The 16,451-nt window shown below is 39.5% G+C and overlaps 2 protein-coding genes across 2 annotated transcripts; one reads left to right on the top strand and one right to left on the bottom strand.

Moving 5' to 3' along the window:
* The first annotated feature begins 4,792 nt into the window (after positions 1 to 4,792).
* On the top strand, positions 4,793 to 9,543 carry tmem50a (transmembrane protein 50A). The gene is made up of 7 exons (XM_086147172.1): positions 4,793 to 4,903; positions 5,396 to 5,501; positions 5,680 to 5,792; positions 8,104 to 8,171; positions 8,475 to 8,567; positions 8,849 to 8,909; positions 9,019 to 9,543. Exons 2-7 carry the CDS (start codon positions 5,400 to 5,402, stop codon positions 9,062 to 9,064), a joined length of 483 nt encoding a protein of 160 aa, XP_086003298.1. The 5' UTR covers positions 4,793 to 4,903; positions 5,396 to 5,399; the 3' UTR covers positions 9,065 to 9,543.
* Positions 9,544 to 9,578: 35 nt separating this feature from the next.
* On the bottom strand, positions 9,579 to 15,209 carry rhd (Rh blood group, D antigen). Its single transcript, XM_086168649.1, is given in 14 exon segments — positions 9,579 to 9,839; positions 10,025 to 10,098; positions 10,244 to 10,338; positions 10,412 to 10,478; positions 10,481 to 10,523; positions 10,616 to 10,678; positions 10,874 to 10,918; positions 10,920 to 10,985; positions 10,987 to 11,021; positions 12,612 to 12,669; positions 13,218 to 13,296; positions 13,298 to 13,346; positions 13,349 to 13,365; positions 15,016 to 15,209. Coding segments are annotated over 14 exon segments (912 nt in total). The 3' UTR covers positions 9,579 to 9,812.
* Between the last annotated feature and the right edge of the window lie 1,242 nt (positions 15,210 to 16,451).

The raw sequence follows: 16,451 nt of genomic DNA, 5'->3' as shown, positions 1-16,451 counted from the left end.
AGTTCTCATCATTACATTTTTCTGGGACTTCATACTTGTGCTCCTGCTCCAAAAACACTCGTATCTGCTCTCTGAGCTCAAAAACTCGGGACAAGACTTTTCCTCTCGACAGCCACCTTGCTTCACTGTGATAGAGCACAGCTTGATGTGCAGCTCCCATCTCCTCAGATAGCAGAGAAGACTCTTGTTTTTAGTCGTCTGGTCTTTATAAAATTGACAACACCTATGATGTCAGTCATAACCTCACTTAATTCAGGGGAAAGTTGCCTTGATGCAAGTGCTTCTCTGTGTATAATACAGTGTGTCCACTCAGCATTAATTGAGGGCTTCTTGATGAGTGCCCCAAGTCCTTTTCTCTTCCCTGCCATGGTTTGTGCACCATCGCTGCAAACACCAATGCAGTTCTCCCACTTTAACCCATTTTCAGTCAAGAAGCAGTCCAGCATTTTATATAGCTCTTCAGCTATGGCTCTGTCTGACATATTTACAAAAAAGTAGATCCTCGCACAGGGAACTTGTCAAGTCAAAACGTAAATAAGCAATGAAAAAACAGTCTCTGTTGCTGTCCATGAAATTTTGGGGCAAAACGTGTCTTTGAGTTTATCTACCAGCTGTTCTTGAAGATCGTTGGCAATGTCATCTATACGTCTGGTGATAGTGTCATTTGACAGAGGGATAGTTTTTAGTTTTGCAGCACTTGCGTCATCCAGCATGGCAGAGACCATGTTTACTGGTGCAGGCATTATACCCTCCTCTGCTATGGTATGGGTTTTTTTTTGCGCCGAGCAAATTGATACGCTACCTTATACAGTGCTCTCTAGCTTACTGAAATAGCCTTCACAAAGCGGAATGAATGTTGGCAATATTCGGCACGTTTTCGCTAAAAAAAAAAACTCCAGCAGCTTATCAGCGTGACTAGGGTGTAATGTCCTTTTAAGTGGCGCCTAAATTTATTTGGCTTCATGCTGTCTTCTGCCAGCATTTTTAGACACAGTAAACACACCGGTCTTTCCTCGTGTCCCGCTGTAGTCAAAACGAAGTCAAGTGCTACATACGCTTCGTCATATTTCTTAGTCTTAGCTTTCGGGTGACTTTCTTTGGTCTCATTATCTGCTTCTCTCTCCGCTTTTCTTTTCATCCCTGTTAAAAAAAATAACTTTGTCTCTTGGGGGTTCGTTTACTGCACTCATTTCGCCTTCTCAGTAAAAAAATAAAAATAAAAAACCTACACCATAGAGCTACTACTCCCTGCGCACACTGTGACAATGAGAGTGCCACTGCCAACTACTGTCGTGGATGTGCAATTACACTTTATTCTAGTACGGCAAAAAAAAAGCATGTTCCCCCGGTCACACACGCTAATGTAAAATGCCACTGTTTTCTAAATTAAAGCAACACAGGCGTATAACATTAACAGGATCGATGTTTTTTAATTCATGCTCTGATTGACCTCACGGGGGCTTGGCAGGGACGCCAAAAGGGCCGGGGGCTATAAAATGCCCAGCTCTGCTATAAACCCTGACAGGAGCTATTGTTATAATTGCTGTAGTTCTCCTCACAATAAAACTATACTTTTAAATGTCATATCTATTGGGAGTTGATATGTACCATAGGGCATTATCTAACAATAGACATGCATATTGTGTTATTCCCAGGTAACGTAACGTAACATAATGTAACGTTCAATTGGTGGTGATTGGACCACTCCTAAGGTGGAGAGACAGCAGGATGGAAATGGATTTCTTCAGCAGTATGTGACTTTATTGTCTCATTTATAAATAACATGGTCCTCAAGACATTTTAGGAATCTGACTTGGCATCTCCTGGGGGCAATGATGAATCAGAGCCCCGCTCAGGAGCAGCAAAATGGTCACCCATTACAGGACCAGAGGGGGGAGCAAATTAAACATTGGGTCTGAGTCTGAAGCTAGCAGATCTGAGTGGTCCATGGGGAAGATCTGCTGCATTCAGTTGTGGCACCCACCTGAAAAAAACTATGGCAATTAATGAATAAAGCAATATCTTATCTTAAATGATTGAAAGTTCAACGTACCTGACAATGCAGTCAAAGGAGAGAGTCTGGGGTCAGATGCAAAGATGAGTCACATGGAGGTGATACAGTGGATATAGTACTGTATTGTAGATATAGTACAAGAGCATTGTACGGTCTCAAGTCAGTTGTAAAGGATAATCTTCAGCATTTAAGACTAGTCTAGCGGGCGACAAATCTTCTACAATAAGGAGTGTGTGTTTGTTTTGATATTGTGGGGTTACACAACTAAAACGTTTACAGAAACATAGCCTGTGCTTAACACTCTTGTCATACTTTTTTTTCGGCTGTTTCACAGTTGAAATTCCACGTAGCAAAACTGTTGTGGTGCTCTTGATCAAGTAATTTCTCAGTCATTGTACTTTTTTTCACTTGTCAATATGGAAGTTTCTGGACTTTCATTTTCTAGCTGATTACCTCTAACAAAATGGGGTCCTGTTTCCACATTTTCTTCAGAGAGCGTGAATATGGAGACCAATCAAGTAGCACATTGGGCATCTTAATCCAGATAATTTCGCTTAGTCTGGGTAGGCAAAGCTGTTCTGGAATCAGCACAGTAGGTAATGCAGTGGTACATTTAATTGACAGGATGAGAGGGACTTAGAAAACTTAACCGTCTGTATCAGTGGGAGGCTGGACTAAGACTGCGTCTGTATCTGTTAGTGTCATTGTAGACAGGGCAACCATAACTATAGCAATGGTAGAAGGGGGATGGAAAGTTACATTTGTCATTGTTGTCTACCTCATAGTGTCTTAGATGAACAGGTGAAGGACAACATTAATAGCGTGTCTCTGAATCATGAACATTATACTGCTCAGCTGAGTAATAGTCTCAGGGGTAATGTCTGGTATGATAGTGTAAGAGCCGCTTTCTGCACAATGTAACCACTTTCTGCATTATCTAAGTACTATCTGTCAGGTTGGTTATCCACATGCTGAACTGTTTTAGAGGAGTTTGTCATCAGGAGGTTCAAGATGAATCATAGGCACCTGTTTGGAGGAATGAGTTGGAAGGGATCCTGCTGTGTGGTCAACTGCAGGATCAACTGCAGAATGTGGTCAAAGTGGCTGCACATGTTCTCTCACAGCGGCTAACAGTGCACGGAACTTCTTCAAGGCCCTCTGCACCCATCTCATGAATTTTCCACAGTAGGGAGGGGTCGAAACTACCGACAAATTGGTGAAAGTTATCATTTTCTAAGTGATAAGTTCTCTCTAGTTGGCGAAGGTTTCCAGAACAAGATGATTGATGTACGCAATGTATGTATACATCCAAACTTTCACCAAGTTTATGAGGACAAGCATTCACAGGTGTCTGAAAGAATAGCAGGGAGTATTTTGGCTCCCAAAACTTTTCCGACCTACCCTCTTTACTGCATCATAGTCTCTCTGAGTTCAAGGTTGTCCTAATACAGAAATGTGGTATCAGCTAGGTGAGTTGGGAGGATGGAGGCCATCACTGGGGACAAATCTGCATCAGGGGAAGTCACAGCCTTCACAGCTGTTTCAAGCAGAAAAAAACAACTTGGGTCTGATTCAGTCCAATCACCTTTAAAAGGAGGGGGAAGCTGAATATTCATGGCGCTTGCTACGGCATGTGTCGCGAACAAGTTAGCATTGGTTCTTGACTGACATAAAAGGAACCTGGCAGATAATTACAAAGGCAGATTCACTAAATTACTTCATATATAGATGTAAAATATCAAACATTAAAAATAGCGTTTGGCAAGGAAATAGTGAAAAAGTAAAAATGCATCAATTATATGGAGAGAACTCACGCAGGTATGATGAGCAAGTACAACCTTCATACAGAGGCTCGCAGGCGATAGGAGTCACACTAATAACCCTCACTGAAGAGAGTGCAGACCACTGCATTACTATGTAGCTGTTGTCACTGTCATGAATAATAAAATGCATCTTGACTTTAGGTACAACTACAGCGACTTACCATATAACATGTCTTCTTGAGGCGTACGAGGAATCACATTAAAAAAAAAGAGAGAAAGATGTGAGAAAACACGTAATTATTCAAGTGCTTTTCCACAACAATAGATATTTGTCAATTAATTGTGATAAAAGGGTCTGAACATCATAGTTGTGAAAAGTTGCCAGCCCCATGTATGTGACAACTATGTCTGAATCCAAGTGAGCCACACATGATGTCCATTCCAAAAAAAATCACCTTGTAAGACACAGAAAATGCCGCAATAAAAACTTAAGCTGATATTATAATATATTGCATAAACGGTTTGATAAGTGTTTGATAAATTCTAAACCATACAAAATACACAAACACAATAATGTGCAAAAATAATTCACATCTATTCAAACCACAATAGATTTTAAGATTACAATTCTGTCCTTGTCTTTTTAGGTCTTTGAAATGTTGTATTTATGCGGTTTTATTTATTATAGCGTTGTAGTATAAAGCAGCAAACACCTTGCGTAAACTCACTGTTACTTATTTACGGTGCATTGACTCGGTGGAAAGTCGTCTCATAAATGTTTTTCGAATAATAATCAAACCAGATATTTAAACATATAAAGAACAAAACCTATCCATAATGTTATATATTGTAACAAACCTTTGTAGAGGATTACAACATTAATTCGCCCGCTGTCCGTCATTAAGACAAACACAGTGACAGAAATACGATTTCCCTTAGACTCGGACACTTGCACAACGTCAGAAAATTCCTACTTTGCCAATCAACACCTGAAAGCACCAGTGCTAACGTCATCTTTTCATCAAACGAGTACGGGTACACTGCGCCTGTGCGGAGGAAAGCACTCTAGGAAGCAAAGTATAGCTTAATCAAAGAGGGGGTCTACATCAAAAAAAGAAAATAAAAGGTAACAATTCTTTCGAATAATCAAATTATCATAAACTCAGACGTATTATTCATTAGTATCATAGCTGTTATTGGCGTTTTCCTTTCGTGACTTCATAGCAAGAAGACACCTTCAAGGAAGCGTTTGCTAGTGTATGTGCGATGAACAAAAGACTACGACGGAACAGTTTCATTTTATTTACTGCGTAGAGGATGGCCCTCGTCGTTGTTATTTGTATCACGGTAGATGCGATACAGCATATTATTTGGCAGAAAATCCAGTCACATAACTTTCATTACGGGCTAACGTTACTGTATCAACCACTGAAATCAATATTTATACAGTACTGCGATATTCATCGTCGTTTTTCATCATGGCTACATCATTATTTTCTTAGTGAACATCGCTTGCGGTCGGTTGTAAAATCAAAAACAACTGCTGTGCTGTCTGATTCAGTTCTCTCTAATCTCTTTCGATTCGTTACCTGCTGTTGGACATTATACCCGGTCTCAGAGCCATGTCAGGATTTCTTGACGGAATCCGTTGCGGAGACTGCGAGTGCAATGTGGACTGGGGCGAAAGAAGAAACACCATTGCATCCATAGCAGCAGGAGTTCTGGTATTTCCGTGATAGCTGCATTTTGGACTATTTACTTCTGCTTTTCAATCAATTTGAAATAATTAAATGGCAGTTAACTCGGTATATTTATTACCGATTATACCACACGATGCATTCCTAATCGAGCTTCCTTTTTTTTTCTTAACTAAAGTTTTATCATATTATTGTATTACTGCAGTTCTTTACAGGCTGGTGGATCATTATTGATGCAGCTGTTAAGTATCCTGATCAAGGACAGTTCCATCATGCCTACCACACTTGCGGAGTCATCGCTACAGTGGCTTTTCTCATGTAAGAGTGATATTATGTCAAATTGTTACATTTTTCCTGCTTAACTAAATCATCTTTGCCAAATGGTCTGGCAGTTTTGGGTGGTCTTCAATGTGTTAAGGCCTTTCTCAGCAGCCACAGTAGCTTCAAATGAAGTAAAGTTAACATAACCACTTTCGTCAGATGTCGAGTTATACCTGTATCTATTTTTGCTGGAGACTGAAAACTAAAATCATATACTATATAGTGGACTTTTTTGCTGAATGACAGTAGCATCTTTTTTTTATCCAGATCTGATTTTAATACTAAGCATTAGGTTAGCAAACACGTTAAACTCACAGAAATACACAACTGCTATTATTAATTCATTTAGTTTTAGCTGGACACCCTGGACAAACAAAAACTAAGTCTAATTTAAACAATGAAATTTAATGGGCACAATTACACAAAGCCATTCTGGACATTTTTGGCTCTTAAAATTACAATTTATTTATCATGCAATAATCTACATTCACATTGGCATCATGTGGCCCAATGCAATATGCCCTGGAAACATGGAAACTGCTTTGAGTACACTCGTGGCTCAAGCAATTCCACTTGCACAAATCAACAGTTTCCTGTCAGCATTTACTCCAGCTAAATTAGAACAATCACAATAGTACCCTGAGTAAATGAGTGGGTCAACAAATTCACAAAGAGAATAAGGTCTTGTGAAACAGGATAATGCAAGTGAATTATTTACACTGGTGCATTATGTGAGGAATTTTAGCTGGTCATAACCAAAAAAGTCTGCTTAGCCACATAAAATGTGAGAGAGATACCATGCTATAGAACTGAGTACAAACCAACTTGTGAATTTTACAAGTTAATTTGTATATATTATCAAACAAAATGTTAGAGAGATATATGTGGTTACATTTTCCAGAAGAGATAATTTAATAACACAGGGTGTCTCAGAACAAAAAACATACCCACAATGCATTTACTGTTACTGTGACATGTCTGGCGAGCTGTTTGAAGCCTGTACTGTTGCTGGCTGATAGTCTTCTATCACATAGTACCCCTGACTCTTTTCTCCACCCATTCCAACCTGAAATCCTCCAGCTTCTCGATCTCCACTCCCTGTAGCCTCACCGTTCCACCCGAGTTCCTCTCATTCACACATATATTCTGTCTTGCTGCGACTAACTTTCATTCCTCTCCTTTCCAGCGCACACCTCCACCTCACTAGATTTTCCTCAACCTGTTGTCTGCTCTCACTGCAGTTCACAATTTCATCTGCAAACATCATGGCCCATGGACATTCATGTCTAATTTCATCTGTCAGCCCGCTATGGTCTAAATTATTTCTGAGTGGTTCGTTGCCTTGGTTACATGGTAACCTATATACATGTTTGTGAGTTTTTGATGGCACACTGTGTATAGAAACAGTAGCTTAACGCTTTTTACTGTCAGTTGAACCCAAGCATAGCCATGGAAACAGTTTCTGTAACTTTTTCTCCACATTTTTTTTTCCCTTTGAGCTTTTCATTTCAGGTGTCACCACAATGAATCTTCCTGCCTCTATCTAACTTTATCCTCTGGATCCTCTTTTCTTACACCAATTATCTTCATGTCCTCTTTTATTCCATCCCTTCTTTTGGTATTTCTCAAGGCATCCTGGCTGTCAGTTCTAGGCTCAACATCCTTCTTACCAAATATTCACTATCTGTCCTCTGTACATGTCCAAACTCTAACTCTGATTTGATCTCCAAAATGCTTAACATGTGCTTTTTCTCTGATGTGCTCTTTCCTGATCCTATCCATCCTCATCACTCCCAAAGAGAACCTCAACATCTTCATCTCTGCTATGTCTAGCTCTGCCTCCTGTCTTTTCCTCCGTGTTATTGTATCTAACTCATCCAACATCCCTGGTCTCACCACTATCTTGTACACCTTACCTTTCATTCTGGCTGACACTTGTTTATCCCACATTACTCTTGACACTTTTTCTTACCTTTCCAACCTGCTTATTTAAACTCGGCCATTTTCTTTAGCTCTGCTCTCTTTAACCACACCATTCCACCTTGGTCTCTCTCATTCAAACACATACTCTGTCTTGCTGCGGCTGACCTTCATGCCTCTCCTTTCCAGGGCATACCTCAACCTTGAGATTTCCCTCCACCTGCTTTCACTTTATATCACAATGTCAAATGCAAACATTAAAGTCCATGGTGGTTCTTTAACAGTACCACACTTCTTCTCTCTCAGCATGTTTTTTTAGACCTGCAAAATAAATGGCATTATATATGTCATGTAAAATTTGATTAAATTTCCTCTTTGATCTGCATAGGATAAATGCTGTGTCAAATGGACAGGTGAGAGGAGACAGCTATAGTGAAGGCTGCATGGGACAGACAGGTGTGTATACTAAGAGACATGAGCGAAAACAGTTTTTTGAAATCCTACGATACAGAAATCTACTATTCAAAGGAGCCAACAAACAGCATAGGAACAAGAATATAAGTATTCAGTAGTTGTATGTAAGGAAAATACCATTATAGCTGGGGCATACATTATTTTGCCAGTTGTATTTAGTTCTATAACTTTCTGTTTCACTATGTATCATGTTATAACACCCAGGCAGTACAATACAAACCAATAGACTAGATAATACTGCGTTGATCCATCAAGTAACCCACCCATTCTTATCTGTCCTTCCAGGTGCCCGCGTGTGGCTCTTCATTGGGTTCATGTTGGCTTTTGGCTCCCTCATTGCTTCAATGTGGATTCTGTTTGGAGGATTTGTGGTGCCTCGTAAGTCCTGCTTGTCTGTTCAGTACATCCGGACTAGTAACAGTACCATGCTACAATTTGAGGGTGTGGATTTGAGAGATACTGTATGTTTTTTATGCATTTCTGAAATTCTTTTCAGTTGTTTTGGAGGACAAGAGAGAACAGTATGATTTTGTATGTTAATGTACAGTATTTTCAATGAGATGTAAGTGAGGAGAAATGCATTTATTGGTTTTATAATACTGTGCACAAATAACACACAGCTTCTAGTTTCCTGACCTTTGGACCTCATGTTTTTGCAGAAAAATCTGTTGTGTATCCTGGCATTGCTATTTTCTTCCAAAACGCATTCATTTTCTTTGGGTAAGTTAAACTGTCATCGTCAATCTTTAGGTTCACACTCAAGAGCTGATGGTTTACAAAACATCTTCCTGACATTACTGTTTTTGTTAAATTTTATTTTATTTTTTAGTGGTTTGGTGTTCAAGTTTGGAAGAACAGAGGATCTGTGGCAGTAATGGACTGAACCTTTGTCTACCGTTTTATGCTCTGCTTTCCATATTGTATCAGACCATATGCATTCGTGGTTATTCACTTTAATCTAGGGTTTTTTAGCTTTCAAATTAACATGTTTAACTTATATTGTTTGCTGTCTGGAGAGACTCAGCCATTACTAAGCACAAATCTTTAGGGATTCCTTGAAAGGTGGAGGACTTTCAAATGTCGCACAGTTCTATTTATCTGTTAGCACTGAGACTGTTGAGCCACGTTGTTGAAATGGTTTACAGCATGTGTATAACAAGATGTGTCTTTTGCAAACTTTACTTCTTGAGCTGTCCAACCTTCCTTTGGTTATACTTACTTAATGACAATATTTTATTTGAATGTCTTTTGAGTGGAATCAATACATGAGAAAAATATTGAGGAAGTTCCTGTATGTTCACCGTTTTTAATATACTTATGATTTTCTCTCTCAAATAACACTTCTACAACTGTATAACTGTCCCTCGTTTATTATTATATGGTAATGAACTTACAATCTTCATCTTAAGTCATCAAAAGTTTTCCAACTGCTCTCATATTATTACCACATTATCCTTTTTTTTTTTTCAATAATGGTGTACTTGTGAAGCAACCAAGGCACTATAAAATAGACAAATACTTATTGGCAAGTGGATTAGTCTTGAATCTCTTGACATTTCCACATTGACTACTTTTATGGGAATATCATTCCATGATCAGACTTGTCATCCTTTCTCCGTTTTCTTATTTTCGTACTGCAAGATGCGGAAACTGCAAGACATTTGATTTATAAATGTACTTTTTTTTTTTAGATAAAAATGCATTCTGGTTAATTTCATTGAATTAATGACCTCTAAATTCTGGTTAATTTCAATGAATTAATGACCTCTAAAATATCACTTCTCACTTCTTTAATATTTTTGATCTTCAGAAAATCATTAATCTTGATTGCATACCTCCCAGAAAGACTGATCATCAAAGCACCTTTTGTCCTGGCGGCTTCTCAAAAAGTTACACATCATAAGCAGTCCTTTGAAACAAAAACATATAATTAACTCAAAAAAATAGGTTAGTAATTGAAATAATAAATGATGTGTTCTAACAAATATCCATTAATGTCACCAAGTGTAGTCCAAAGGTTTTTAAACTCTGAATAATTGAAGATAAAATCACACCTGCTATGATCCCTGTGGACATATTAAGGGTTACAGTGACGAGAGTATTGCAGATATGAAAAATGGCAAACCTCATTGCATGCATATGAAAGACAAAATGAGTGTAGTAGTTTCAACTGAATATTCACATGTATAGGGGGACTCAGCATTCTTATACTGCGTAATCATCAGTGTTTGATCTGTAGGAGAAGGTGCATCAGCCATCCTAGTAATCCAGGGAGTCCATGTGTGCTGAAACAGTACATGTGTCATGGCACTGGAATGAAAACTACATGTGCACCTGAAAGATAAGAGTTTCCAAATAACTAATGACTACAGTATTTTTTTTCAAAAATGCATTTTTGAAAAAAAAAAAATAATAGTGTCAGATACCTTGAGGTATCAGATTCCAAGGGTTGATACAACTGCACCGATCAGTCCGATTTTCATAGCTTTCCATGGTTAATGGAGTAAGCATATATGACTTTATACCCACCTGACACAGGCGGCAAAGAAGAAAGAAAGCCCCGATGATTAGATACTGGACAGGTAAATCACAATGAACAGCATAACATTGCTAATGCATAATAGGTATATTTGGGATAAATTCAGAAATAGTTGGTTGAACTTTCTCTTTGGACTGCAGAACACAGGCAGTGCGGCTCCAGTCACAGCAGTAATAGCCAAGGTAAGGTAAGGACAGGTAAGTACTACACACTGCTCCCAGCTTCTTCCCAGGGTCCACAAGGATGGAGTTAGGAGTTAAAACCAGGCCAAATCATCCAGAGGAACACAATCCCTATAGAGGTAATACAGGGGAATTGTTTCTCAAAATCCTTTTAAGTTACCATGTTACCATGTAATTTCCAACCATATTTTCAGTTGAAGGGCAGCAACTCCCCCTCTATTATAAACTACATCAAACTGTAGGTGAACAGATGAATTAATAATACACCTAACAGACAGAACAATGCTGTTTTTTATCAGATTTATCTTTCTCAAAACCCTGATCTGGTTCTTCAGAGCAGTAGTCGCCAACATTTTTATCACCGCGGACCGATGGGGGGGGAGGGTACACGCTTGGTCTGGGAATCACCTGTTACAATAAATCCACATTTCAAGTAGAACTCCTTGTATTGTCTGTTAAAATCTTTCTTTTTCTTGGAGTTGGTAGGCTCTTCTTCTGTCTCTTCACTAGACATTTCCCCATTCGAAAAGAAACTTTCCATCTGACGTCGGTTTTTTACTAATTTTGCTAGCTTGAGGATTACATTTTGGCGCTCAAGTGACTGAGATGTAACCAAGAGATTCCGATCGTTTTCAAAGTAAAACACTTTTCAAAATAAAGATGGTTCAGACTCCAATGATAAATCCAAGGGAAATAATTGATTGTTTCTTGTGCGGCCCGGTACCAATTGATCTACGGACCGGTACTGATCCGCGGCCCGGGGGTTGGGGGCCACTGCTTTAGTGTATCCAAGTCAGTATGACTGTGGGCCAAACTTAAGAAGTGGAATAAAGTCATGGGCCAAACCCAATATTGAAAAATAACTGCAACTGTTTAACCTTTTTATGTGGGAACAAACTTTAGCTTTCTTAAACACAGAATCTGGAACAACCAAAGCTTGATATTACTAACACATGAGAAATTAAATCTGACATAAAAGACACATCAGTGGTATTCATTTCCTATTTAAATAAATAACATATGTCTTCCTATATCCTTTCAGGTTAAAAATCCAACATTTCAATTATTGACGGACCATGTCTTGCAGTAGAAAAGGAGCATAAGAAACATATAGTCAAACTCAGTTTACTACACTCTGATCTACTCTGCACATTGGTCTAAGACAGATACCTGGTATCTTTTCTTATATGCAAGTTCATCAATGTCTGGGGTCAGGCTCTGAGCTGAAGAAATCCTCAGGACGGAGTGAAGGTGTTCATCAGCAAGTGGACTTCTGTGAGGTGTTTTGTTCACTTTCATCATTGAAAACGGTTGTTCACATAGATATGTACTGCTGAACATTGAGGGCATTTGAGCAGCTTGGGTGGGCAATTGGGGCATTGTGTCGGGGTGAAAACATGGAAACCGTGCAGCAACAACAGTCATATTTTCATTACATTGGAGTTCAATTAGCCCTATTTAGAGACAGATTGGTGCGCTTTCCGTGTTGATCGCAAAAGGGTTACTAAGCAGTTCAAATCTCCCTTTCTGAGCCTCAAAGTTGGCAAATTGCCGTGAAAACTCGGCGCTGAGGTCGTTGATTTTTTCAGCAAACTGCGCTAGGCAGCACGGCAGGAGAAATTTGCTCTGCCATGGTTTGGCAGCAAGGGAAATAACCCAAGTTTCCTTACAGCATCTGAGTCTTACACAGACACATCTTACTTTTAAAGGCCCTCAGTGCTTCGTACATGTCTGTGATGATGTGGCCCCGTCCCTGAAGCTGCAGGTTAAGCACATCGAGATGGCTCACAATGTCAGACTGAAATGCTCGCTCACACAGAACCTTTCTATCTCTCTGCTCTGTTGTGTCTTTCCCCTTTTTTTCCATAAACTGGCAGATTTCCTCACGTAGCTCAAAACATCTGCTCAGTACTTTTCCTCTTCTGAGCCATCTCGCCTCTGTGTGATAGGGCACATCTCTGTATTCTGAATCAAACTCCTCCAGAAAAGACTTAACACTGCCGGTGATTCAAACCTTTGGCTCTCATGAAGTTGACTACTCTTGTTATGGAGCTCATAACATGTTCCATTTGCAGAGCTTTGCCACACATGATCCCCCGAGCCAATTTTAATTATACTCAGGCCAAATTTGGCCCGCAGGCCTGAGTTTGACACGTGATGTAAAGCATCATGCTGTTCAAAAGGCTTGCCTATATTGAGGAAGTATGATGAGCTAATTACCAAAGGAACCAAGATTGTCAGATGTTATCCAAATTACAGCTACTGTGTACAAATATATGCTCTCTTGGCATGACCATAGTTCCTTACTTTGAGCACAGTATGAAGGAGCCATTTATTTAAGGCAAACCCTGACACCTCCAAGAAGGTAATGAGGATGAGCTGGACAGTTTGTTTTGTCGAACACAGCTCCAATTGAGACGAGAGTGGAGACAGTGACATCTCAGCAACTACCAAGCTAAAAGTTCAGAGGAATAGAAATGAAATCTGAAACAACTCTGGCAATAGATTGGTTGGAATCGAATTGAAAAGATGATATATTATGTCCTCAAGTCAATTCTAATCTTGGTTATACGACAGCGGGGATAAAAAAGTATTTAGTCAGCCACCAATTTGTGCATGTTCTCACACTTAAAAAGATGATAGAGGCCTGTAATTTTCATCACAGGTACGCCTCAACTATGATAGACAGAGTGAGAAAAAAAATCCAGAAAATCACTTTGTCTGATTTTTGAAGAATTTATTTGAAAAAAATGATTTAAAATAAGTATTTGGTCATCTATAAAAAAAAAAACAAAAACAAGATTTCTGGCTCTCACAGACCTGTAACTTCTTTTTAAGAGGCTCCTTAGTCCTCCACACATTACCTGTATTAATGGATCCTGTTTGAACTGATTATCAGTATAAAAGACACCTGTCCTCAACCTCAAACAGTCACACTCCAAACTCCACTATGGCCAAGACCAAAGAGCTGTCAAAGGACACCAGAAACAAAATTGTAGACCTGCACCAGGCTGGGAAGACTGAATCTGCGATAGGTATGGAGCTTGATGTGAAGAAATCAACTGTGGGAGCAATTATTAGAAAATGGAAGACCTACCAGACCACTGATAATCTCCCTCGATCTGGAGTTCCATGCAAGATCTCACTCTGTGGGGTCAAAATGCTCACAAGAACGGTGAGCAAAAATCCCAGTAGCACACGTGGGGAACTAGTAAATGACCTGTAGAGAGTTGGGACCAAAGTAACAAAGGCTACCATCAGTAACACACTACGGCGCCAGGGACTCAAACGTGTCCCCCTGCTTAAGCCAGCATGTCCAGGCCAGTCTGAAGATTGCTCGAGAGCATTTGGATGATCCAGAAAAGGAGAGGGAGACTGCCCTATGATCAGATTAAATCAAAATAGAACTTTTTGGTAAAAACTCAACTTGTTTGGAGGAGAAGGAATGCTGAGTGGCATCCAAATAACACCATATCTACTGTGAAGCATGAGGGTGGAAGCATCGTGTTTTGTGGTTGCTTTTCTGCAAAGGGACCAGGACAACTGATCCGTGTAAAGGAATGAATGAATGGGCCCATGTATTGTGAGATTTTGAGTGAAAACCTACTCCCATCAGCAGGGGCTTTGAAGATGAAATGTGGCTGGGTCTTTCAGCATGACAATGATCCCAAACACACTGCCTGGGCAATAAAGGAGTGGCTTCGTAAGAAGCATTTCAAAGTCCTGAGTGGCCTAGCCAGTCTCCAGATCTCAACCCCATCGAAAATCTTTGGAGGGAGTTAATAATCCGTGTTGCCCAGTGACAGCTCTAGAGGAGATCTGCATGGAGGAACCCCAAAATACTAGCAACAGTGTGTGAAGACCTTGTGAAGACTTACAGAAAAAAGGGTATATAACAAAGTATTGAGATGAACATTTGTTATTGACCAAATACTTATTTTCTACCATAATTTGCAAATAAATTCTTGAGAAATCATACAATGTGATTTTCAGGATTTTTTTCCATTCTGTCTCTCATAGTTGAAGTATACCTATGATGAAAATTACAAGTCTCTCTCATCTTTTTAAGTGGGAGAACTTACGCAATCGGTGGCTGACTAAATACTTTTTTATCCCCACTGTATATAACGACTCAAAGCCATTCAGTATAATTGCCCATTGGCTACCTATTGCGGCCACAAGGAGGTTGAACCCAAAGCCACAAACGCACTAAAAAAGTGTTAAAAGGCCAAAACCCAAAAACACCATCACATTTACATCCAGGAAATCCACAAAAACAGAAGGGATAGATTTAGACATTTATCCAAATTTCAGCACAGTTGTTTGAGATGCAGCTACCCCAGGTATCAATCTCTTAAACTTGGCTTATACAATATAACTTCCAAAAAATGAAAACTGACACTCAACACAATTTGTGATCATTGTCTTTTCTTGCCTTGAACTGCTTGAGTTGAAAACCAGCTATCATGTACTGCTGAGTTACAATTCAAGCCCACCTCCCCCCCCAAAGAATACTTCCCCACCTCGTAACACTCCATGGTAAGAGTTGCTGAATGTAATGCCTCTAACATCTGCATTAATTGTGATCCCAATCCAAAAGGAAAATATGACATTGAATGCGATCTGCAATGAAAGCAGGAACGGAGCTGGGCGGGAGCAGAGACTCTGTGTGCAACGAGGAGCCTTTATAGCTGTTCTCCTTTGCTCTTACTTTACCAACAGATGCGGATAGGCAGATAGTCCGACCTTTAACCTGCAATTGAAATGTAATCACTTTCTACATAAAAGATGTAAGAATAAGGTGATGCCACACTACCAAAAACTCCCCCACGTGATTCACAGATGCCAAGTGGCACACTGAACTAAGATCCTATGCTATAGTGTACATTTTGTTCTGTTGTTTTATTTTTAGAAATGCATTTATGTATTTTGACCAATCTGAAAGAAGACATTTTCAGGAAGTCATTTACACAATGTCATTTCAATCATATCTATTAGATGAGTCCCTCATCTAGAGTGGTCATCATGTAGGGTACTAATCTACATAAAAGTTGCTATTACAATGCAACAAAATATTTACCATGTTTTATACCAACAGGGAAAAGGGTCTGGGTCCATCATCCCGGATTGAATAAGCATTATCTAAACATCTTTATAGTATCACATGCAACAGAAAACTCATAAACCTTCATCCAGACTTTTTTTTATTCAAACATGCCCATTGACTACGTTTTAACATAGTTAGAAACTCTGACTGTAAATGAAAGTTCAAAACTAGATTGCTATAAATAGCCACTGCAATATTTAATGCGTTGTTTGTCAGACACAAAGGAAATTAGCCCTAAAGACTATATTTCGCTCGTGTAAACGAAGGGCACGAAAACCTCGCCGAGGACTCCGCCACGTTACACGATGATTGGTCAATCAGCGATACCGATTTGTCCACAAAGAATCTGATTGGTTCCTCTCACTTGTTCGCCCACGATAGTACAGGGGAAGGCTTTGGCTGGTCGACGCGAAACATAAATGGCTCGTTTCAGC

This window comes from Fistularia commersonii, chromosome 1 (assembly GCF_037954325.1).
Source record: "Fistularia commersonii isolate RoL2024-O1a breed Wild chromosome 1, RoL_Fcom_v1.0, whole genome shotgun sequence".
In the NCBI taxonomy this organism is placed as follows: domain Eukaryota; kingdom Metazoa; phylum Chordata; class Actinopteri; order Syngnathiformes; family Fistulariidae; genus Fistularia; species Fistularia commersonii.
Note: the sequence above shows the minus strand (reverse complement) of the source record. Positions and strands in the feature narration are given on the sequence as shown.